Source organism: Pseudorasbora parva, chromosome 20 (assembly GCF_024679245.1).
Source record: "Pseudorasbora parva isolate DD20220531a chromosome 20, ASM2467924v1, whole genome shotgun sequence".
NCBI lineage: Eukaryota > Metazoa > Chordata > Actinopteri > Cypriniformes > Gobionidae > Pseudorasbora > Pseudorasbora parva.
The window spans coordinates 14,046,989-14,071,943 of record NC_090191.1 but is presented as its reverse complement, the minus strand read 5'-3'; the positions used below and the strand labels follow the sequence as shown (position 1 = coordinate 14,071,943).

At 38.8% G+C, this 24,955-nt stretch overlaps 2 protein-coding genes across 5 annotated transcripts in view; one reads left to right on the top strand and one right to left on the bottom strand.

Moving 5' to 3' along the window:
* Positions 1-2,623, bottom strand: part of LOC137049694 (oocyte zinc finger protein XlCOF6-like) — a 23,851-nt gene extending 21,228 nt beyond the window's left edge. The window contains exons 1-2 of the mRNA XM_067428305.1: positions 2,568-2,623; positions 1,747-1,873 (exon numbers count right to left, since the gene is read on the bottom strand). Coding sequence (XP_067284406.1) covers positions 1,747-1,831 — 85 coding nt within the window. The 5' untranslated portion in view covers positions 1,832-1,873; positions 2,568-2,623. The remainder of the gene's footprint in view (positions 1-1,746; positions 1,874-2,567) is intronic.
* On the top strand, positions 2,274-24,955 carry LOC137049711 (zinc finger protein OZF-like). 4 transcript variants are annotated; one of them, XM_067428336.1, is made up of 3 exons: positions 2,274-2,338; positions 3,470-3,706; positions 23,269-24,955. In XM_067428336.1, the coding sequence occupies exons 2-3, from the start codon at positions 3,535-3,537 to the stop codon at positions 24,084-24,086; spliced, it is 990 nt and encodes a 329-aa protein (XP_067284437.1). In that variant the 5' UTR covers positions 2,274-2,338; positions 3,470-3,534; the 3' UTR covers positions 24,087-24,955. The 4 variants fall into 4 exon arrangements, with proteins under 4 accessions (XP_067284437.1, XP_067284435.1, XP_067284436.1 ...); XM_067428334.1 differs by lacking the exon at positions 2,274-2,338 and adding an exon at positions 2,863-2,924; XM_067428335.1 differs by lacking the exon at positions 2,274-2,338 and adding an exon at positions 2,935-3,074.

The following is a 24,955-nucleotide window of genomic DNA, read 5'->3' as shown; positions in this document are numbered from 1 at the left end:
CTCGGACTGGGACAGCTGATGCTGATAATACATGAGCACGGGTGAACTGAGGATTTGTGTAAGTATGTTATGTCAATGTACGTTTATTTAATCTGTGTAAAACATCAGTGTTTGTACGACAGTGGCTTTATTGAGTGCTTTTCCAAAACATAAATGAAAAAATGTATCCAAGATGATGATGATGATGATGTCAATAATAATTATTACTATACTAAGTTGTGATTATAAATACTTTATATGGATGTGTTTTAATGTATTTTCATCCGCCAGGATGATAGAAATGACGTCATTACGTAAAGACGTAAAAGAACCGGTGATCCGGGGTTTTTAACCGGATCTTTGAAACAAACTGTCCGAAAGAACCGGTTTGCGGAAAAGAACCGAACTTCCCATCACTACAACGCATGCTTATCCATGGGGCAGGGCCGGCGTTTGCTATAGGTGAGCTAGGCGGTTGCCTAGGGCGACAATTGTGTTAGGGGCGCGAGCACGCTCTAGTGCCGCCCATTACTTCCCATTAAGCATAAAATCGGAACAACCGAAATACAACATAATGTTTATTAAACATGATCATCATAGGGCGCTCCCTCAGCCACACATTTAATTACTTATCAACCTGATTATTAGATTGAATTGATGGTGATTATTGGTTCAGGCGTTAGGTCAGGCAAGTGTTCATCTTGCGCGTTCATCAAAAATGAGGCGTTTAAACATAAATATAATTTAAATATCAAAAGTCCAGTTTGTTATAAATATGGATAACGTATGCATGTCAGTTATGAAAAGTACAAACGCTCTCTACATGGCCGTCGGAAGCAAATAAAAAGTGGGGCCTCTCGTTTTTTTTTTTTTTTTTTTACTGGAGTAATGATAGATGCCATATTATTTACATTAAACACAAATGCTGTATTTTAGGCTACTTAATTGATTGGGCCAGACAAAATTACGGAAATCACCAAATTCTCTACAGTGGCTGTAGTGTAGGGGTAAGGCGCATGTCATCAAGTTTTGACGCAACTCTATCGGAGGTTCGAATCCGCCTTTTGCCACACTCGCTCTATTCCCTTTTCCCATCAAATATCAGATCAGAAAGGCATTTATTTTCAATAAAAAGTCAGAATATATTAGAAAAGTGGAAATAAAGCGTCTAACGTGTTTAATAATAAGTGCTTCTCCGTTAGGGGTAGGCCTAGGTAAACAGACGTGCTGAATTAGAGACGATAAAAGTCATCTCATCTCCTAGGGCAACCAAAGAGCTAGAGCCGGCCCTGCCACGGGGAACTAAAGCATGGAGAATTCAACATTTATATGACAATCGTGTTCTCGTTGTAATGCTGTGTATGTGACAGATTGCTGTCGCACATCTTGCACTGTATTTTATGAGGATTCACAGTGCTTCAGGCATCACTGCGCGCTTCAGTTTCACTTTATTTCGTGGTCTGGAAGGCATGCTGTCTAATGCTAACCAATCAGACCTCGTTTACCGTCCAAAATGCCACAATAACCAATCCAAGAAAAATACAAATATATTTTTTAAAGTCAAGGGCGACCATTGTTTTCATGATCGATCGTCGCTGTCACTTTCAAGTACTCTTGTACTCGACCACTGTTGCCCATCCCTACTTTAAGTGAGCGATTTCAAACAAAGCAACAGTCGACACCAAGATTCGATTCCTGTGGTGGAGTCGATCCGACTCTGGGGCTTTTTGTATTAAATAACAGTTTAGTTTTGAGAATGAAACAAACCTTTTTGTTCCTCAGTATCTTCTTGTTTCACATTGAATGTTTCTTCAATCTTCATTTCTTCACTCTCCTCTTTAACAAACGCCATCTTTTGTGTGACATGGATCTCATTCGCTTCACCAGGAGTTTCCTGTGTTTAGAAAAGATGAGAATAATTAACAGCAAGACAAATAAATCCAAGCTAAATCTCTGCGTGCATCTCAATCAGCTCCTAGTTCAGTACACTGCTAAGGGAGTCAAGTCAGAGGGATAGTTAGTGGTTGTGCAGTGACTCGAATCAGTCAATCATTGTACGAATCATTATTCAATTGACAGGGTATCTCCTTTCCTCTCATCATTAATTGCCACTTTGCCAGTGACCGAAAATCGCGTTGATGATAAATTGATTCACTACTGGGGAGTGAAATAAGACGCACCTTTTCTATACTCGTGTGTGGGGGAGCTGGGGAGCTTTACTGAAAAAAAATAACCATTCAAACTAACTTCAGGTAGTATCTCTTCAGCAACCGACGCGCTAACGACACATCGTGAAGCTCAACACAACCATCTTCATTAACTGTAGTGAGGCCAAATGAGATTACCAGGGCCGATGGTTGTATGTGATCTTGAAATTTGCATATAGAATTGATAAGAACATAAGATTTATATTCTTTCTGCGGAGACAGTTTTATGTAGCCAGCAGCAAATGGTAGAACTATAACAAGAAAAAGCAGTGAGGTGTAAACCATTTCAATAATAGATAATTAACTTTGCATCGCGTGTAAGAATTATACAATTGATCGAACGGTTCTGTTTTAACAACTTAATTGTTTTAAAACACAAACCTTTCATCAGCCGAATCACAACAAATGCAAGACAGCGGCGTCGACTTATGACGTCACATCGCTAGACCAAATTAAAAGTCCCGTCCACACGCAAAAATCACAAAACTTTTGCACAATACCTTTTTAAACTTGTGATTGCAACACCCGAAGCTGTGACTTTCCCCGATCTCTATGATAATGAGTGCTATTATGCTATTATTTTATTATTGTTTTTAATATATAGAAACAATATATTGTTTTCTATGAGTTCAATTTCTATGATTTTTGGTGTGGAAGACCTTTATTTTGGTCTGACGCCATGACGTCACAAGGCTGCACTGGGTCTCGCTCCTGCGTCTGTGATTCAAATGAAGAAAGGTTTGTTTTTTTATTTAAAGTTTTTTAGAATAGATCAAGATAAACAGTTCAGAAACCTTTACAGATAATTGTGAAATAAAGTACTTGCATTAAGTATGCTTTAACAATAATTAACGTTATTTTTTAAAACATCCACGAGTAACAGAAAAGGTGCGTCTCATTGCGTTCCCTATGTAGTCAATTGGCCACTGGGTGATGGAGAAACAGAGCTTTTTCAAAATTATTCACTGAAAAGATTATACATATGCTGGTCAAAAAGGTGTAAATACAACTAGAAAACAAATAGGTGTAATGACAACTTTAAAAAAACAACTGTAAATGTTTTGTTTGAGTAAGGTAGGATATATTAAGTATAATCTGCATTGCATCTCTTAAAATTAAGTGTCTGTTTAATTTGTGTTCTTTATTATTATGTATTGCTAATTTTGAGGGGTATTTTAGGCCATTAACTCTGACTGACTCCTTTTTTACCAGTGCGCTGATTGAGAGATATTATGTGGATTTATTTTTCTTTCTGTTAATTATTCTCATCTTAATCATGGCAGATTGTCCAAACACACAGAAAAACTCCTGGTGAAGCGACTCAGATCCATGTGACACTATTATAAAAATGGAGTTTATTAAAGAGGAGAGTGATGATATGAGGATTGAAGAAACATTCAGTGTGAAACAAGAAAATCGTGAGGAACAAGTAAAGATGGCGTTTATTAAAGATGAGAGTGGAGACACGAGGAATGAAGAAACATTGACAGTAAACCATGAAGATACTGAAGAACAAACAGGTTGGTTTCATTATCTAAAGCTGCATGATTTCCACTTCATTTGAAGGAGGCATGCATCTTTTTCCTTAAACGTGCTCCTATTATGCAAGTAGAATTTGTACATCTAAATAGCCATGGCTCATATGTAAGGTGAGCAGAGAAGACCAGCTATTTCTTTAGGGTGGCAGAAAATCGTGCTTAAAATCTATAGAAAATGTTAAGGTACATGCCACTATTTTTTAATATTTTTTTATACTTTAATACTATTTTTTAGTTGTACTGTTTTTAAATCCATTCAGCCGATCTCCGGCTCTGGTGGTAGCATTTTTAGCATAGCTTAGCAAATATAATTGAGACTGTTATCATCTCGCTCCAAAAAAATGACCAAAGAGTTTCGATATGTAAAACTGGACTCTTCTGTAGCATCGTGTAGAGGCCGATGTAAAATGAAAAGTTGTGATTTTATAGGCCGATATGGCTAGAAACTATACTCTAATTCCAGTGTAATAATCACATAACTTTGCTGGCGTACCATGGGTGCAGCGGCACAATGAAGGAATATTATGCTGGAATGAGAGTATAGTTCCTACTCACATCGGTTACCCAATAAAATAATACCCTAGCCTAGAAATCTAGACGCACCCTAGCGGCAGCAAGTCTAATCTCCCTGTGAGTGTTGTCTAGCAACTCTCAATACCCTTCTGAGCTGTAAACGCCAAGCTCTGGGTGGGCCAATCACATTGTGTATAGAGTCGGTGGGCGGGGCTTAACATAGTGACGGCAGAGTTGCGCTTGCGTGCTTCTAATAAACACAGAAACTGGCAAACGGCGGTCTTTAGAATCCGTTGACAGCGACTCTAGAAGACTTGAAGTTAAGCTTTTTTCTGAGAAAAGAACAAAGAACGGCACTGATGTCCTTCTTAACAAGGGAAGATGTGTTCTGAGTTTTGCTGACCGGATACGGCTAAAGTTTAATCTTTCAACGAGCTCTGCTTCACCTTCGTTGCTCTGGTTGGTTGTAGCGCTTTCCAATTGCGTGCATGCCGTGCAGAGGGAGTTTGATAGACAACCGTTTATCCCGTTCCTCGGATTGAGCCCTGTCAATGGTGAGTTTACAGACCAAACATCTTGATGTGGGTCTGGCTTGTCAGGCTAATAATACCCAACATAGCATGAAAAACACAGATAAACCATATATTGTTGTGTTTATTGTCTTCAAAAGTGAGTCTGTGTGCCTCACAATAAACGCCTTTTATACAGACCCAGATTACAGGACTCTTATTAGCCAGCTGTACATACACATTTTAATGCATTAAGAGAAACATCGCAGTTAAATCTATAACACAGCTTTACTTACTCTTTAACTGTAAATGATATAATGTGTCTAAAATAAATTATTTAATATTTTCATTTATCAGTTTTCAATTATATAATACAAATAATGCAATATACTTCAATGTAATTATGGTCATGTTAGGATAAAATATAACTCCTTAACATGATTATAAAGCCTTACAGAGCTATTTATTTTTGTGTACGTGTGGTTTCAGTGGTTCCTATATTTTTCTGTGAAAAAAGTCATTATGAAATATTTGGTGAATTGTGATTTGTTCTTAAAATCGTTCACACACACATTTCACGCACAAATTTGTGCATACCCATGCATTGTGAACAAGACCGCATGTGATTGGAAATAGTTTTGGAAGAGATGTACAACGATAACAAACAACAACAACCACAAGCAGAATATGAGGGTTGGTCGGTGTGGTATTTGTCCTGCCCCTTCTCCACTGGGATTGGACAGCTGGATAAAAAGTGACAGTGATTGTTCTTCAACTCTCTGCGACCTGTAAAATACAATACATCTAGAACAATACAAAAATGCTTTAAAATATTAAGTATAACATATTTGTCAGTGATAATCATTCCTCGTCAATATGTAATTTTGCAATATGTAATAAGATGCAAAAATTGTATTTTATACAGTGATAATGGATGACACAGTGATGTAACAGAGAAGTTTCATTACTTTGAATGACACAACTTGATCTAAACCTCAATCTCGCTCATCTGCCATGTTAGTAGTTTCTGTTATTGGTGTTTGTAGTCCTGAAACAAATCCTCCTCCAAAGAGAAATCCACAACTCAAAAATCGGGGGCCATCCGGGAACTTTTGGCATACTTTTTTCAACATATACTTTAGAACACACTTATGGCTGATTTATACTTCTGCGTCGGACGTGCAGTTACAAATGCAGAGGGAGCCGGATACCCCTGAGGGAGGCTTAATCACAGCGCTTGCAGAGGTGCACGTAAGGTTACATCATAGGTTACGTGTGCAATACACAGCCTACAACATAGCTACGGTGTACACTCGATGCAGAAGTATTAGGATTTGTTATAACCTCACATACTATTAAGGATGGATAGTATGCAGATGGGAACTAGGCTTGCTGCGATAGTGAATGTTGCTGGTGTTACCGGTGTTCAGCTGCGTTCAGCTGCAACACCGTTACATCACTTGTCCACCGTGGCACCACCGCCAACAAAAGCACCGTTTCCACTGAAATTACCCGGAACAATTTGTCCCAGGAACTCTTTTTTTTTTTTTTTTTTTTCAGACCTGTTGCTATCTGCATTTCCATTGTGGTCCACTTTCCAGAGCCCACTGGATTTGGTCTTCTACAAATACACTTAATAAAGCCTGAACCTAGCCGTCTGTCCATCGGTTGTATTTTTTTTTAACTTCATTGTTAATTTGAATAGAAAACAACTCTTATTGCACGAACCGCAACAGACTTTAGGTTGAAATTAGAGGTGGGCATAGATAAATTGTTTTAATTAATTTTGAAATTAATCTAGATTAAAATGGCTCATCTGAATTCTGCCGAAGGCTTTCAGAATGTGTGTTCTACCTTCTCACATACGTTACGCTAGGGGTGTGAGACATTTACGTGCTTTGGGACGAGCGCATGCAGAGACAGATCTTCTCTCAGCGAGCGAGTCCTCATTCGCGTCTTCTGCCGAATATGCACAGGTGATGATGATGAAATGACTGGTCATATTCGGACATATGGCAGCACTCGCATGCATTGAACAGTTTACAAAGAGAGGCCGTTTTCCATCGGCAGAACATCCATAAACCATTATTTTCAAGTTACAACCCATATTAAAGATGCGTAATCAGATGCGAGATGCGCGGTGCAAGTGCACCTTTTGCACGGCACCCCTGCTCTCTTCAGGCAGCACCCCGGTTGGGAAACGCTGGTATAGACCCAGTTTAAATACAGATTCATCTTCCCAGCGCTGAAGTACCCCTTTAACGGCGTTATTTTTTTTATCGCCCGATAAGAGTCTCACATTAACGCAACACGTTAATGCCGATAACGGCCAACCACTAGTTGAAATAAAATGCTGGGTTACTTAACCAATCACCATGTTCAGCTCCTGAGTCCTACCCAGAGTACTACCCCAAAGTACCTAGTTCCTGGGGAAAGTTCCCAAGGTGGAAACGTGGCTAAACATGGCTACAAGGGATAATGTACACCCAACCGGTTATCACAGAATAAACCTTGACAGAGTGATCAGGACCCCGACGCGAAGCAGAGGTTGTTTATTTTGCGATAACTAGCTGGGTGTACATTATCTCGTTTATTACACGGCTACTTGTAAGTAAATTAGACATGAATAATTGTCTTGAGTTTAAAGAATTGAATGTTAAATTAATCTCGGATATCTACATAGAGGGGTATGTGGCTTATTAAAGGGCAAAAATTGTCCAGATACAGTTTTACAGGTCCATTTACAACCCTATAAATTGTCCCTAGGATGTAATGCTCTGTTTTTGCCTTATTTGGAAGAGTTATTTTTGGTCCAAAAATGTCAAAAACTACGATTTTATTCAGCATTGTCTTCTCCTCCGTGTGCCTCCAAAACTAATCAAATGGGTAATGAATCAGTGAATCGATTCACTGATTCAATAACCGTTTGATTCTTTTTGGAGGCACATGGCGGAGAAGACAATGCTGAATAAAATCGTAGTTTTTGATATTTTTGGACCAAAATGTATTTTTGATGCTTCAAGAGACTAATCAACCAACTGATGTCACATATGGACTACTTTGATGATGTTTTTATTCCCTTTCTGGACATGGACAGTAAAGTGGTCATTGACTGCATTATCCTCTGGGACTAAAATATATAATGTCTTAAACTTAGTTCCGATGATGAACGAAGGTCTTACGGGTGTGGAACGACATTAGGGTCATTAATGACATCAATTTCATTTTTGGGTGAACTAACCCTTTAAGCCTTTATCTATTGCTGAAGATTTGTTTTTATAATATATGTTGAAATGAATGCTAAAAGTTAGGGTTAGTTAACACAAAAATGAATATTAGCCCATGATTTACTCACCCTTAAGTCATCATAGGTGTATATGAAATTCTTCTTTGAGACAAATACAATTAGAGTTATATTTAAAAAGTCCTGGCTAATGTAAATTCAAGCAGTAGTTGTAGCTGTTTTTGAAATCGATAAAAATGCAGCTGTCCGTCAAATAACGTGCTCCACGCGGCTCCGATGAGTTAATAGAGGCCTTCTGATTCGAATCGACTTGTTGGTGTAAGAAAAATATCCATATTTAAAACTTTATAAAGTAAACCCTTTAAGTCTTTTAAGGCAGTTAATGTTAAGTTAAGGTACAGTCACCCCAAGATGGCACCAGACAGTCAACGACAGCGTTAAGCATACAAGTAGTACCAGTCAAGATAACTCGTAGTACTCAAATGAGCGGTTTGTTATTGATTTTTTTTTAAATGTTAAGTGGTCTCTTAATTTTTTTTCAGAGCTGTATATATATATATATCTCCACACTCTTAAACTTAATGTAAAACGAAATAAATAAAAATATGAATTTAAAAAAAATTATAGCTCCGTGGATTCAGTGATATTTTTGTGACGTCGCGTTTACCTCAGATCAGTCAGACAGTATGTCAACAAAATTCTACCAATTTGGCGATAGTGAATCGCAAGTTTTTTTTTTTATTCTGATAAAAAGGTAGATTTTGAATCGAGTGAGAGTGATTCCGATGATGAGCTCCTATCCAAAGTCCGTACTTTTGGAAAGGGTGATTCTGGTCCACAACTGGTACCCATACAGACACGTCCAATTTAGCAGTGCAGGTAAGCTCTATCTGGACAGCTACCAGCAACTTTAACCCCTACTGGGCTGGGTATGACATTTGACAGCCCAAATTCTGGAGTGCAAACCCCTCTTGCATCTGCCACTGAGGTGCAGTGTTTCAAACTGTTATTTACAGAGGGGCATGTTGTAGAAATTGTGGAGGAAATAAACCGGGTATGCTTCAGAACTCCAGGAGAAGATGGCACCACGAGTGCAGGGAAAGATGGCAAGGTGGGTGCCCACTACCATCAAAGAAATGTACTCCTGTTTGCAGTTTTTCTGATGGGAGTTATCAGAAAATCATCTCTGGGATTACTCGAGCTCCGACCTGCTACCGCAGATTCCATTTTTTAACACTTGTTTTTCTCTATCTCGCACTAATGGTGAAATGCAGACAACAGTCACCACAATCCACTACACTAAATAAGAAGCATATTTAAAGGTGTTACCTCCTCCTTCTGTCATGTTTTTGTCTCTTATAAAGATCTCTGGACGAATCACTGAAGAAATGGAAAATCAGGCTGCGTTCCATCAGTGCATCCATATGGAAAGAAACTGATAGATTTTTTTCCCCTGCATTCACTTCTCTCAGACTGACTACCTCTCCTTTTTGGTATTCCTCTTGACCTCCTGCCTGGCAGCTTTAACCTCAGCATCCTTTTACCAATATATTTACTCTCCCTCCTCTGAACATGTCCAAACCATCTCAACCTGGCCTATCTAACTTTGTCTCCAAAACATCTCACATGTGCTGTCCCTCTGATGTACTCATTCCTGATCCTATCCATCCTCGGCATTCCAAAAGAGAACCTCAATATCTTCAACTCTGCTACCTCTGGCTCTTCATCCTGTCTTTTCCTCAGTGCAACTGTCTCCAAACCATACAACATTGCTGGTCTCACTACTGTCCTGGACACATTTCCTTTCATTCTTGCTGGTACTCTTTATCACACAACAGACCTGACTTTTTTCTCCACCCATTCCAACCTGCCTGCACATGCTTCTTCACCTCTTTTCCACACTCCCCATTGCTCTGGACTGTTGACCCTAAGTACTTAAAATCCTGCACCTTCTTTACCTCTTCTCCCTGTAACCTCACTGTCCGCTTGGTTCTCTCTCATTCACACACATGTATTCTGTCTTGCTGTGACTAACCTTCATTCCTCTTCTCTCCAGAGCAAACCTTCTCCTCTCTAGATTTTCCTCCACCTGCTCCCTGCTCGCACTACAGATCACAATGTCATTTGCAAACATCATAGTCCATTGAGATTCCTGTCTGACCTGGCCGGCTGTCCATCACCACCGCAAACAAGAAGGGGCCCAGAGCCCACCTTACCTTACCACTGTCCTACTGCTCTCATACATATCCTGTACCACTCTGTGATGTACTGATTGTATATTTGCAAGACAATGGTTATTTATAGCGGGTTCACTGCTGACATCCACCACTAAGAGAGGTTAGGCATTTCTGGTTTGGTCGAAATTACCTTACTTGCACCTTACCTGGGAAAGGGCCACATCCTCTATGTGGACAACTGGTATAGCAGTCCATTGCTGTTGGCCAACAGGAGAGGAATGAGTTTTCACTGCAAAAATGACAAAAGGGCAAGTTAAGTGCAGATAGAATGAAACACAGCTGGTGGTAAAATGGGTCGATAAGAGAGATGTTCTTATACTGATGAGAGTGAGGTCAAGCCTTACTGTGTCATTGAATACAACAAAATATGGGGGCAGTTGACAGGGCTGACATGGTAAAAAGCTTTCTTGAGTGTGCCAGGACAACAACGAAGTGGTATAAGAAGATCTTTTATCTACTCTACACTGCTGTGCTGAACCTTCGCATTGTTCACCAACAATTGTCAGGTTAGAATTGTACACAGCCTTCTAAACTGGGTTTCCGCGGTTCTTTAAACAGTGGGTTGCACCAACAAGGATTCATCTTAAATCTAGATTAAATCAAGGTTTATCTAACAATTCTGTTGCACCAAACTTTAAACCTTGTTTAAAAATAAGCAAGTTTACATTTAAACCATAATTTTTCTCCTGGATTAAATTTCTATTTAAAATGGATTGGCTCCATAACTTTAAACTCAGATTTAAATCTCAATTATGGATTCATTTTAAACTTAAATGTGAGGATGTTTAAATAAAATAAAGCGCCCTACAATTAATTTATGCAGATGATTGAACAGAAATAGTAACAGTGGGTGTGTTGTTAGGTCTCAGAGAGGCGTTTATCACTAATAAAATGGAAAAGGAAAGCTAATTGAGTCAGAATGTGAGGGTCGTGATGGCCTGTGAGATTATGCCTGATATCGAGTCTGGGATGCAGATCCGTCACTCATCTCGATGTTGGACAAAGACAAGAAAAGAGGATTATATTTAGCATTTAACGGCTGCTGTGCTCATGAGGTAAGCGCCAGTGATCGTGTTTCCAGCTCCACTCGATCAAACGCAAACGCTCGTCAAGAGCGGAGATAGTCACTTCGCCAATCATGACAGTTGTTTTGTCATAAGTTAGGATGTCACAATAGACTACATTACTTGATACTATAAATATATTTCCAGGCTCATGAAATCCACACGCTGCCGCAATGTTTTGATTGCCTGCTTGATCAGTAACGGTTTCTCTACATAGAGCTTTACAAGCTGACATTTTACAAGTTTATTTCCTTTATTGGCAAGAGTTACTTATGTCAAAGAGAGAGTTTTTGGTGGTCAATAAAGAAGAAAATTGAATATTATTGTTGCTGCCAATGGCAAATCCATCATGGCGGCGAAAATTAAACGCAAATGGAGGTTTTAATTGCAGGTTAAATTCTTATCCCCGATTTGTTAATCTGGGTTTAAAATTAGTTGGTGCAACAAAATTCGATTTAAAATAAAGCCTAGATCAACCACTCCTAGATTAGCTTTAAACTGAGTTTAATTACATCCTTGTTGGTGCAACTCACTCTTAAAGTCTTAATTTGACCTTCCACAATTACAGGCCTTTATTTATTTTTTTACTATATCAGAAAGTCTCAAATTCATTGTCATGCATTAGGGCCCTATGATTACAGAATCCATTCATAAAAATGGAATTTACTATATAATGCAGAATGTCACAGAATTTCAAATTTGTAAAACATATTTTAATTTGTGTTCCAAAGATGAGTCCAGAAAAACTGTTTTTTTTTTCCCAGTACAGATTCAAAACATCCATAGATCAAGATACATTTAATGATGTGACAAATTAAGTCTTGTTTTCTGAGAAATTGAATTTAGATCATTTTAAAAAATTAAATAATTTGCACATATTTGTTCTTGTATTAAGCATAAAATCACTTTCACAAGATTTCTTATCTCAAACATCTCAAAAAGCTATTTTGTGTTAAATTTAATTAGTTATGGAGATCTGTTGGAAATTGTATTTTCAAACTTTGGAGTGTCACTAAGGCTGCATTTACACTGCAGGTCTTGATGCACAATTTCGATTTGGTGACTATATCCGATTTTTTTTGACAACCCGCTTACATCATCTTTTCACAAGCGACCCGTATCTGATATTTGCATTTACACTGTACACTGGGAAAACAGCCCAAGACGTTCTTAACCGGTGAAAGGAAGTAAAACTATATGTAATGGACGCAGACAAAATGATTGCACAATGTTTTGCTCTCTGCACTGTTCCACACATCTTTAAAGGGATCCCCTGGTGTTGAGACTTGTATGGCTTAATATAACATAAATGAATTATGAATTTGTAATTACTTACTGAATTATGTGGTAGAAAACCCATTAAAGATCTACGTTATTTAAAAAATCGATTTTAAATTTGGACCATGGGCGGCGCCATTTTGTTTGCGTTCTAGGTTGATGACGTAGAATGGTTGCACTCCTCAATCAGCTGGCGTTACCCGTAGCTATTTTTTTTTAAACTTGCATCTTTTTTGGAGTTTTATAATAACAACAAAAAGTAATTACAAAAAGAAAGGAGAAAAAAAATATATATATATACATATATATATACATACACATATATATACACACATACATACATATACATACATACACACATGCATGCATACATACATACACACATACATATCCAACATCGAACCAAATCAACTGAGGCCTAGGAGGAGGTATCTAGTACAATTGAAACAAACAAACAATAAGTCAAATTATGATCTTCGGAAACACTGAATAATAAACCGTACATATGCATAACTTCTTTCATCTCTTGTGCAAAATTACCAGAACCCAATCGGTAGAGTCTCACAGATTCAACACACAATGTATAGTTATATAATGAGGAAAAGTTATGCAGACTCTAGGGCAAGAAAGTGGGTCCATTTTCTCCATTTTTCCTTAAATGATGATTCTCTTAACCTTATAGTGTAGGTTAATTTTTCCATTATGAAAATGTTTTGAATTATATTTGTCCATTGCTGTTGATCTGGGATGTTCGATTTGAGCCAAAGTCTAGTAATAGCCTTTCGGGCAGCAGATAACAAAATCTTGGATAAATAAAGATCCTCCTTTCGCACACTTTCTGCAATGTTTCCAAGAAGCAAAACTTTACAGTCCTTTGGGATCCTGTATCCCAGTACCTTCTGTAACGTATTGTTAACAATAGTCCAAAATGGTTGAATTTTAGGACATGTCCAGAAGATGTGAGCATGGTTTGCATCCCTACTACCACAGTCCCTCCAACAGTCTTGAGGTATCCCAAGTTGTTTACTCTTCAAATAAGGGGTGATGAAAAACCTTATAAGACACTTCCAATTAAATTCTCTCCACTGTTGGGAGTTGGTGGAGGTCTGGAGTAGACGGCATGTTTGGTACCATTCCTCCTCTGTGAGGACAATCTTTAATTCAGACTCCCATTTTGTTTTTACGTAAAGTGTAGTGTTTTTCAAGTTCTCCATCAGACTCCGATAGAGTTTAGATACAATCTTATTAGTCTTTTGTTGATAAGCGCCACACATTATTTCAATAAGAGGGTTTACCACGTCAGAAGAAGTCCCCTTAATTTCTTTGCAGTAGTAATCTCTCAATTGTAAATATCTGAAAAGGTCATGGTTATTTAGATCGAAACTATCCTTTAGCTCCTGAAAATTCTTCATCTTGTTATTTTTAGTAGCTATACAGAAAGCTGTCAGACCCCTATTCATCCAATCCTTAAAAGTCCTGTCATAAATGCCCGGCTTAAAACTATTGTCCAGTGCGATCCATTTTAGTATTCTTTGATCATTTTTAAGTTTAAATTTTTTAATCAAAGAGAACCATATCTCAAGAGAGAATTTAACTATAGGATTCAGACCCTTCCTTAAAGTGTCATCTAGGCCTTCCTCCCCCAACAGGGTTTGAACATTATGACCTGGTACAGAAGTCTCAATATCTTTCCATCGTGCAATATAAGAGTTATCACACCAAAGGCACAAAGGTCGTAGTTGTGCAGCTTGAAAGTACAGTTTTAAATTTGGCAAAGCCATTCCACCTTTCTCTTTTGGCAGATGTAAAGTAGAGAGACGTATTCTGGGACGTTTCCCCCCCCATATGAACCTTGACACCATTTTGTCCCATTGTGCAAATTGTTGAAGTGGTATTTCCACTGGAAGTGACTGGAACAAATACAGGAGCCTTGGCAGAATATTCATTTTTATTACAGTTATTCTGCTACTAAAATCTAACGGGTAGGTCGACCATCTCTCCAAATCTTTTTTTATGTTATTATTTATTGGCTTATAGTTTGCTTTGTATAGCAGCTCAGGGTTTTTTGTTATTATTACGCCTAAATATTTCAGTGTTTTTGTTTTCCAATTTATATTTAATTTATTTTTAATTTCTTCTCCTGGACAGTAATTAAAGTGAATCATTTGAGTTTTTGTGATATTTAGTTTATAACCGGAGCAAACATGAAACTGTTCAATTATCTCCAAAAGTTTAGGGAGAGAGGTCTCCAACTCCTGCAAGTATAGCATAATATCGTCAGCGTATAATCCTATTTTGTGCTCCATTTGTCCCATAGTGATACCCTTTATTCCCTCCTCTTGTCTGATAGCCTGTGCCAATGGTTCAATGTACAGAGCAAAGAGGATGGGGCTCAAACAGCAGCCTTGCCTCGTCCCTCTACTCAAAAAAAACCGATCTGTTAGAGACCCATTCACCTTGATTCTGGCAGTAGGCTGCTGATAAATTGCCCTAATAATTTTTATTGAGTCTTGATTGAATCCGAATCTTTCAAGCGTCTGGTACAGGAATTCCCACCCCACCCTGTCAAACGCCTTTTCAGCGTCCAAACTTATAAGAGCTGTACTTGATTTATCTCTGTTGATTTTTCCGAGTATGTGTAAAGTTCTTCTAATATTATCCTGTGTTTGTCTAGCTGGAATAAACCCACATTGATCCTCATCAATCAATTCTGTAACAAATGATTCCAGTCTTTTAGCAATAATTGAAGTATACAATTTATAGTCCACATTCAAAATGGAGATGGGTCTGTAATTAACACAATCCTCTCTATCTTTCCCCTCCTTGGGAATCAACGACACAATGGCCTCTTTCCAAGATGGTGGAATGCAGCCTTCCTTTATCGTCCAGTTAAAAGATCTTAATAAAATTGGGTTCAGATTGTCACGAAATTTTCTGTACCACTCCGCAGGAAACCCATCACCACCTGGGGTTTTATTAGTCTTCATTTTTCCCAGCGCTTTATTTAGTTCTTCTAGTGAAATCTCTTTGGTGATTGTTTTGTTCTGTATCATCCCAATGCTAGGTAAATCTAATGAATCAAGGAAATTTCTTATGTACCACTTGTTCACGGTCTCATCTTGTGAATACAGTTTTTGATAATATTCCCTGAGAATCTTTTCAATCTCCTCAGGTTTAGTTTCAATTTTCTGTGATATTGGGTTTTTAATTTTGTGAATTGCAGTATCCGCATATTGTTTCCGCAGTCTACGAGCAAGTAGCTTTGCTGACTTGGGACCAAGTTCATAATAACTTTGCTTGACGTATCTTGCCTTTTTCTCTACTTCTTGATTAAGTAATTCTTCTATTTGTATTTTTACTTCCTTTATCTGTTTTTGTATATTTAATTCTCTTTTATGCTTGAATTTATTTTCTAGCTCTTTCAAAGTAATCATCAATTTTTCGTACTTCTGTTTTCTAGCTCTCTTAAGTTGTGCAGTTATAGCTATTAGTTTTCCCCGCAGCACAGCCTTCAACGCATCCCAAAGGATTAAAGGGTCAACTTCCCCATTATCATTTTCTCTAAGAAATGTATCAATTTCCTGCTTAATATCATTCACAATTTTCTCATTGTTGAGAATACCCACATTGAGCCGCCACACAGAGTTTTTGGGTGTGGAGTCTATTTGGATAGTTAAAAAAATTGCATTATGATCAGAAACATCAGCGACTCCAATTCTACAGTCCAACACTCTGTAGCATGTTTCCTTTTGCATTAGAAAATAATCAATCCGTGTATGTACAGAGTGCGGGACAGAATAATGGGTATAGTCTCTTTGTGTGGGGTGTAATAGCCTCCATACATCTACAAGTCCAGTTTCTTTGAGTGTAGTGTTTACAAATTTTCCAATTGCTTTTTTACTTCTGATTTGGCTAGTTGTGTCCAGATTATAATTCAGTATTACATTGAGATCCCCACCACAAATACAAATTCCCTCAGATTCTAGAGAGATCATATCAAATAAGTCTTTAAAAAAGTGTCTATCACTTTTTGGAGGTGCATATATACAAACTAAAGTCAATTTGCTGCTTTCAACTTTGCCTTTCACTATAACGTAGCGCCCCTCTTTGTCTTTTATTTCTTTATATGTATCAAATTTCAACGACTTCGATATGAGGATGGCTACACCTCTTTTGTGACTATGAACATGAGAACTGTGGTATATTTTCTCGTATCCAAATTTTTTTAATTTCTCGTGCTCTTGTGGTGACAAATGGGTTTCCTGTAGAAAGATAACGTGTTTATTTTCTTTCTTTATTTTTGTCATTACCCTTGCTCTTTTGATTGCATTCCCAAGACCGTTTACATTCAGTGACATTATTTCAAGTTTTTGTATCATCCGATAATAAAATAAAATGTAGCTCTTCCTCCTCCCAAAGCCTCCCAAATAAAAAGCAATGAAAAAGAACTAATGAACATACAGAAGTATATTTAGAATGAACACAATGACTTCCAAAATGAGGTACTAAAAGTACACTCTGGGTTGTAATCCCAACATTAAGTGAGGGGGAAAAGCCTCGCACGAAGCGAGGGCCCCCTCCCAGAACTAGTGATAACGCAAAATGAGTTTCACTCATTCCAGGTCAGGTTTGTCATCCTCAAAGTAGGGTAAATATATTCCTAACGCCTAAAGTAGCATCAACTTCGTAGACTACAACCGTAGATTTAATCAGCACATGTTTTATGTGTGGGTTAATGGTCCCAAAATAAACAAGCGAGAAGCACCTGTAGGACATGCCGACATTTAGCTAGTGCGGGGAACGTTGAAACTCCTGTAGTCGATCGCGTACGCGTTTGATAACTCCCTTGTCTCTGTGGCGAGGGGCGGGTTGCCATGGTGATGCGCTCTCCAGCTGATCCAGCAGGACAGCCGAATCGAGACCTCCGCGATCCTTGGGTTCTTCCACCTCGATTCCCTGATTTCTCATCTCACGTAAAGCCTCCGCCGGGGTGTGGTACAACCGTGGGCCCGTGTCCCAATGGATTCGAAGGTTGGTGAAAGGTGATTGAAATCGGATGCCTTTAGCCTTCAGCGCGCTCTTAATATGTTTATAAGCTCGGCGCTGTTGCACCACTGCCGTGGTATAGTCATGGTCAAACGTTACGGGCTTATCTCGTATGAGTATCTTTTTTTGCCACGCGTTTTTTAGTACGGTCTCCTTGATCTTAAATTCAAGAAAGTTCACGATGATGGATCGCGGGGGAGCATCCGCGGGAGGGTTGGGGCCAAGGGAGCGATGAGCTCGTTGTATTTGCGGGTCAGTACCCTCGCTGATCAACTTTTCACTTCGAAGTAGGTTTTCAACGAAGGTCATTGTGGAACTGCCCTCTTCTCCTTCGCGGACCCCATAAATTCTCAAATTATTCCTTCTCCCCCTTGATTCCAGGTCGTTAATCTTGTCCAGCATCTTCTTTTGCTCCTTAAGTAATTGTTTGACCGCGTCGTTAGCTGCCGTTGACCAAGTCTCAATTCCTCCTATGCGATTCTGAGCTTCTTCGAGTTTTTCACTCTGTTCCTCCACCGCTAGCTTTGTCACTGTTAGTTGATGATTGATGTCATGTTTAAGAGTATTCATCTCTTGTTTTATGTCTGCTTTGAATGCATCAAGATCCGATTTCAGCTCAGTCCATAGGCCACTTATCTGATTGCTAATACTTAGCATTGTTTCGTGTAGGGTCTGCGTTGATGCCTCGCCGTCGTCATCTTCTATTTCGGCGTTCACATGTGCTTCGCCTTGTTCAAAATTTAGCTGTTCTTTATCTCCTTGCATTTTCCTAGGCCCTCTCTTGCCTCCCCCTGGCATATTTTCAGACAAAATTTGTCTATTTCAAAAGCAATTACTTTGAATTTCAGGGGAAAGTACAACCCAACTTTGAGGAGCTCAAAGACTAATCCGCCATACTGATCAGCCGTCAACCGGAAGTCCCACCCGTAGCTATTTTTACCACAACGCAACTTGAAAATTGTTTCAGAGTTAAACAAAACCAATGAATTGCTTTGTAATTGTACTTAAAACACACTCAAACATACATGTGCACACAAACTCACCTACACAAGTCACAAACAGATCGGCGGGCGGGCACACACACCTGACAGACTGCGCTGTCTCAATCGAGATGTTGGGCTGCTCAGTCTCCACGACAGGGGCTGAATCTGAAATCGACCCCCTATACCCTGAAATAGGGCATTATTTGAAGGGACGGCCATTTGTAGTGTTGTCCGACATCATAGTGGACATGTTCGAGTGCAGTCATTCAGTCTCACGTTGCACCGTAATAACGAGTGTACAGCCGATTTACAAACAGCTGTCAACCTAGAATGCAAACAAAATGGCGCCGCCCATGGTCCAAATATAAAATAATTTTTTTTTAATATTTTTTTTTTACCGCAGACTTGGCAACACTGGATCGCAGTTTGTGACCACCTGAGCTGACGTCATTTGCCTCCGTCCTTTTTTCAATGACGTACGACTCGCATTTACTGGTGGATATCCGATTTGACTGCTTACATGGCAGACGCTAATGCACGCATCCGAATCATATCAGATTTATTACCACATATGAGTGAGGCCTGAATCCGAACTGAGGATATCGGAATTCATGCGTTTTTTTTTTACTGCTTACACGTTCACATGTCATATCCGATCTATGCCACATGAGAGGAAAAAAAATCGGAATTGGATCACTTGAACCATGCAGTGTAAATGGGGCCAAATATGTCTCATTGTGTGCGTTAACATTTAGAGAACATATTGACATGTTGCGTTCTTTCATTTATTTTTAATTTTTATTGGTCTTCAAAAGATGTTAAATGTACCTTCATATTACCTGCAGAAACCCTGCAAATATAAGCATAACTGCACTTTACACTTTATATTTACAATATACGTGAAAGTGCTGTGTTCAAGTCCACAACCACACTGTCCTATACTTAAACTACATACTTTCTAACTCCCTACAAATGTAATTTACTATCAACAGGACAGGTCATCACTTCCCTGGAGATCAGGCTGCTGGAGGAGTATGGCACAACCCTCTGTCCACCAAAAGGGGGCTGCCCTGCTTTGGACACTACTCTGCGGTTAACAGGGAGGCATTTCCCCGCCGAAGTCCCGCAGACCGTCGCCCAGGGCAGCAGGACCAGGCGGCACTGCAAGGTCTGCCTCTCCAGCTATCGGAAGAAAAAGGAGAGGCGTCTCACAAAGTACATGTGTGTTCCATGCAACGCTCCGTTGTGCGTTACTCCATGTTTCGAGGTGTACCACACTTTAAAAAATTACTGAAAAAAAGGAAATGTTTTGTTAATATTTGCATTGATATTGTTTTTACTATACATGTAAATAATTTGTAATTTATCAATCATTTCAAATAGTTTCAAATAGTGATACAATTTATATACTTGTTTTTTTTTTTTTTTTTTACATCAATTTGTTTTTATACAAATAGTTATCTTCCCCGTTGTTGACATTAAATGAACATGGTCACCATTTCATGCATTGTGTTTCTCTTTTGAGTATTTGTTTGAGTAGCTGAATATAGTATTATTAAAGGTTTGGTTTACCCAAAACTGAAAATTATCCCATGATTTACTCACCCTCAAGTCATACTTGGTGTATATGACATTCTTCTTTCAGACAAATAAAATCAGACTTATATTAAAAATGTCCTGGCTCTTCCATGCTTTATAATAGCAGTCCTTTGTTGCTTCGTTTTTGAAGTTCATAAAAGTGCATCTATCCATCATATAACTGCTCCGCACGGCTCTGGTGGTTAATAAAGGCCTTCTGAAGCGAAGCAATGCGTTTGTGTAAGAAAATATACACATTTAAAACTTTATAAATTAAATTATCAGTGACAGTTTTATTGCCATAAAGCCGAAAGTATGCTTCTTCTTTCTTTACACGTATGCGTGCAGTTAACTTTGCAAGTTATACTTTTGCAAGTTATACTTCTTTTGACTCATACACAGACGTTCGATGCATGCACAGTTTTAATCAATCTCTCTCCATGCAACCCATGTAAATACTGCTAAAAAAAATTATGTACGTGCAACCTGCGCATTCAAAGCATCTGGCGGTTAAAAAAAATCCATTAGTGCCTGGTTCAGTATGCGCGTACTCTTCTGATGCCGAAATTTGCGTCACGCACTGTATGCCGACCCTCGCGTACACATAAAAATTGGAAGTATACTTTGGCCATAATTTTTTTAATTGAAGGCAAACTCCAGCAGCACTGTTTCTGCATGTTTATTAATTGCAGGAGGGCATCAATGAAATGTCATAATTATAGGGGGGAAAATATGCTCACCGGAACTCTGCACCAGAACTCTCTCAAACTTGGTCCTGGAGGGCCATTCTCCTGCAGAGTTTAGCTCCAACTTGTCTCAACAACAGCCTGGGCAGAGTTTCCCAAAAGCATTGTAGGACCTAAGTAGTTTGTAGAACCATTGCCACCAATGGTCTCTTATAAAAGTATACAAAACACTTTGAGGGAAATTTCCTCAACCACCAATGTGCAACTTCTGCCAGAAGGGCCACCACACACTAGCTGATTGGTGGAGAGGAGACCGAGTGATGAAGCCAATCAGTATATGGGAAGGATTAGAAGGCCATTATGAACAGAGGCCAATAGGCAAATTTTTAATGACCACTAAGAGTCAGGACCTCAGTTTAACATCTCATCTGAAGGACAGTGCTCTTTGACAGTATAGTGTCCCCATCACTATACTGGGGCATTTCGACCCCCACAGACCACAGAGTGAGCACCCCCTGCTGGCCTCACTAACACCTCTTCCAGCAGCAATCTAGTTTTACCAGGTCTCCCATTCAGGTACTGTTCAGGCTCAACCCTGCTTAGCTTAATGGGAAACCAGTCTCGGGCTACAGGGTGATATGGCTGCTAGTCATGATCTACGATCAACTTAGGTTTACAATGCTTTTGGGAAACGCAACCCCAGACATTTTTAACATGCCTAGTAAAAGACTTTGATTACCTGGTTCAGGTGTGTTTAATTGGAGTTGGAGCCAAACATTGCAGGACAGTGGCCCTTCAGGAGCAGGATTGCGCACCCATTTCCTAAATAAAGCAAACCATTAACAATATTGGCAAGAGGTTCTGAGATAACATGTAATACCTCTTTCAGTATCTTATGCCAGGTACAAGGTAGGGCAAGAATGTAGCCCTAATTTTCACTTTCACGTTTTGTGAAATCACTGTCAAATGCTCAAATCTGTGCTCATTCACTTGAGTGAAAATCGCATAATGTGTACTAAGACAATCTGAGAGAAGCACTGATCCATCACTGATTCCTGTGAAGTGTTTAGCATGGCTTGTCGCTGGAGAGTATGATCACACCAGTGTGATTAGTCTACCAGTGCATCACTTTATCATCATGTTGGCTGGCGCTGAGCTCAGAAAGACACAATCAGCACTTGTCATATACACAACAACTATTCAGTGTTTTCAGCTGCATATTTATTTTAGGTTTCAGATATTTAAGTACCAGTTTTAACAATACATTTAGAGTTTGTAAAAGTCACACTGATATAGCCATAATAATCTTTTCCATGAGTTTTATTCATATCAGATACACATTGTGTAAGTAACTTTTAAGTTTTTTCTCTTCTTCTTCCAGTTCACTGATCACTTACTTTCATGTATTTTTAGGAGAAGTGGATGAATTCATGTGTTATGAATCCAATAGATCCGATTCTCTGAACTGAGACACAAACTAAAATGGTGGAGCGCAAATAGCTCAAATAGCGTGTATTATATAATACCAGATATTTCATACTATAGTTAACGAATTTGTGAATATTATAATTTAAAAAATTGTAATTAAAGCAGATCATCAGTAGCCTGACAAGCCAGACCCACATCAAGATGTTTGGTCTGGAAACTCACCATTGACAGGGCTCAATCCGAGGGGCGGGATAAACAGTTGTCTTTCAAACTCCCTCTGCACGGCGCGAAATTGGATAGCAAAGAAGGTGAAGCAGAGCTAGTTGACAGATTAAACTTTCGCCGTATCCGGTCAGCAAAACTCAGAACACATCTTCCCTTCTTAAGAATGACTTCAGTGCCTTTCTTTGTTCTTTTCTCAGAAGAAAGCTTAACTCCAAGTCTTCCAGACTCGCGGTCAAAGCTGATTCGAAAGACTGCCGTTCCCCGGCTTCTGTTTACTAGTAGCATGCAAGACTCTATACACAATGTGATTGGCCCGACCAGAGTTTGGCTTTGCTCAGAAGTGTATTGAGAATTGCTAGACGATACTTGCGGCGGATTAGATTTGCTGCCACTAGGGTGCGTCTAGATTTCTAGGCTAGATCATCAGCCATACAGTGCTACTGTGACTGCGGTGTCACGTGACAAGCAATGACATGTCACCATGGAAACAAAGTGATATGTTGTAATTATCGGTTGCCTTTTAAAAACTCACAATAGGGGGTCAGCCAGAATATTTTAAAAGTATGTGTGAAAGGGCTAAATGGTACCCAAGACCATCTTGTAATGTGAGAACATCAATCCAACCATTTTGAAAATGATGTCGTTTGTTCCAGGCTTTAATTGGCAGGATCTAGCCCATATGTTGATGGTTCTGATGTTGATGTCTTATTGTTTTGATGTCTGTTAACTTGTATTGGTCTCTTTTTGCCATAGACCCTATGCCCCTAAAAGAGGAGAGTCAAGAACTGAATGAAATGGAAGAAAAAGATCATTATGAGAGACTTCATGATTTCATAACTGGAGACTTGTTTAGTTGCTCACCGACTGAAAAAACATCCTCACAAAAACAGACAGGAGCTAAAAGTCTTTTCACTTGCCAACAGTGTGGAAAGAGTTTTATCCAAAACAAAAGCCTAAGAGTCCACATGAGAATTCACACGGGAGAGAGGCCATACACTTGCCTTCAGTGTGGAACGAGTTTTGTTCAAAATGGAACACTTAAAAGGCACATGAGACTGCATACTGGAGAGAAGCCATTCACATGTGAACAGTGTGGAAAGAGTTTTATTCAAAAGGATAGCCTTAACAGGCACATGAGAATTCACACTGGAGAAAAGCCGTTTACATGCCCTCAGTGTGGAAAAAGTTTTGACCAAAATAGAAACCTATTAGTCCACATAAGAGTTCACACCGGAGAGAAGCCTTACACATGCCAACAGTGTGGAAAGTGTTTCACTAAAAAAGGAAACCTTGAAGTCCATATGAGAGTTCACACTGGAGAGAAGCCGTTCATATGCCCTCAGTGTGGAAAGGGATTCGATCAGCAAGGAAATCTTGTAGTTCACATGAGAGTTCACACTGGAGAGAAGCCTTTCACCTGCCAACAATGTGAAACAAGTTTCAGTAAAAAAGGAAGCCTTGAGAGCCACGTGAGAATACACACTGGAGAGAAGCCTTACACATGCTCTCAGTGTGGAAGGAGTTTCGCTCAAAAAGGAAGCTTTAACAGGCACATGAGAATTCACGTTTGAGAGAATCCTTAAACCTGCCATCACCGAGGAATAGTTTCATATTTCACTTGCCCCTCATGTCATTCCAGACCGGTAATATTTTATTTAAAAGATATTTTAATAAATTCAGAGATATTTATTTTACAATAAGCTTTTTGAAACGAATTAATCTCAGCTTTCGTATTCAATCATACTCATTATGAAATTCATACAATAAATGTATTTTTGCACTCTTTAATGTGGCTTGACAGATTGTTGTACCAGTACGTTTTGCTGTTGATACTTGTGTATTCTTTTCTTTTAATGCCTGTAGTAATTATGAGTGAAGTAAAGGTGAATTGCACTTATTGAGTAATCAAAGATTCAATTGTTGTTGCACAGAAAAAAATACTAGAGTATATTATAGTATAATATACGGTACAGTATTTGTGTTTTGACAAGATTGAGCTTGTCTGGCGCCTGAACTCTGTAAATTAATTTAGATTGCTGATTTAAATTTCCATTGGCCCACCATCATTACATGTGAAAGAATACAGGACCTCTTATATGGACCCAACAGGAACTGATGAATGAATATATAACCTTGTATGAAAATACCATACGAAACGGTTATGCAGGTTTTAAACTTTTAAAAAGACACGAGGGAACAAATGTAGTACCGTAGATAAAGTGGCCGTTTCGTTGGCTGTTTAAAAAAACAGAATGCACATTGGCTCAGTACAGAATAGGTTGTATTCAGTATGAGTCTTTGTATTTTCAGTAGTTTCAATTTTAATGTATTGTTGTCATGATTATTGTGTCTAGCCTGACAGGACAACAAGTTCACAAGTTTAATAAAAAATAAAATAAAAAGTTAGAAAAACCTGCATGGTGGCGTTTTGTCCAGGTGA

Bases quoted from the DNA above. Each gene is read 5' to 3' on its own strand.
- LOC137049711 (XM_067428336.1), top strand. From the start codon at position 3,535: ATGGAGTTTATTAAAGAGGAGAGTGATGATATGAGGATTGAAGAAACA. The intron at 3,707-23,268 runs GTTGGTTTCATT...TTTTTGCCATAG, and splicing joins AGATACTGAAGAACAAACAG to ACCCTATGCCCCTAAAAGAG.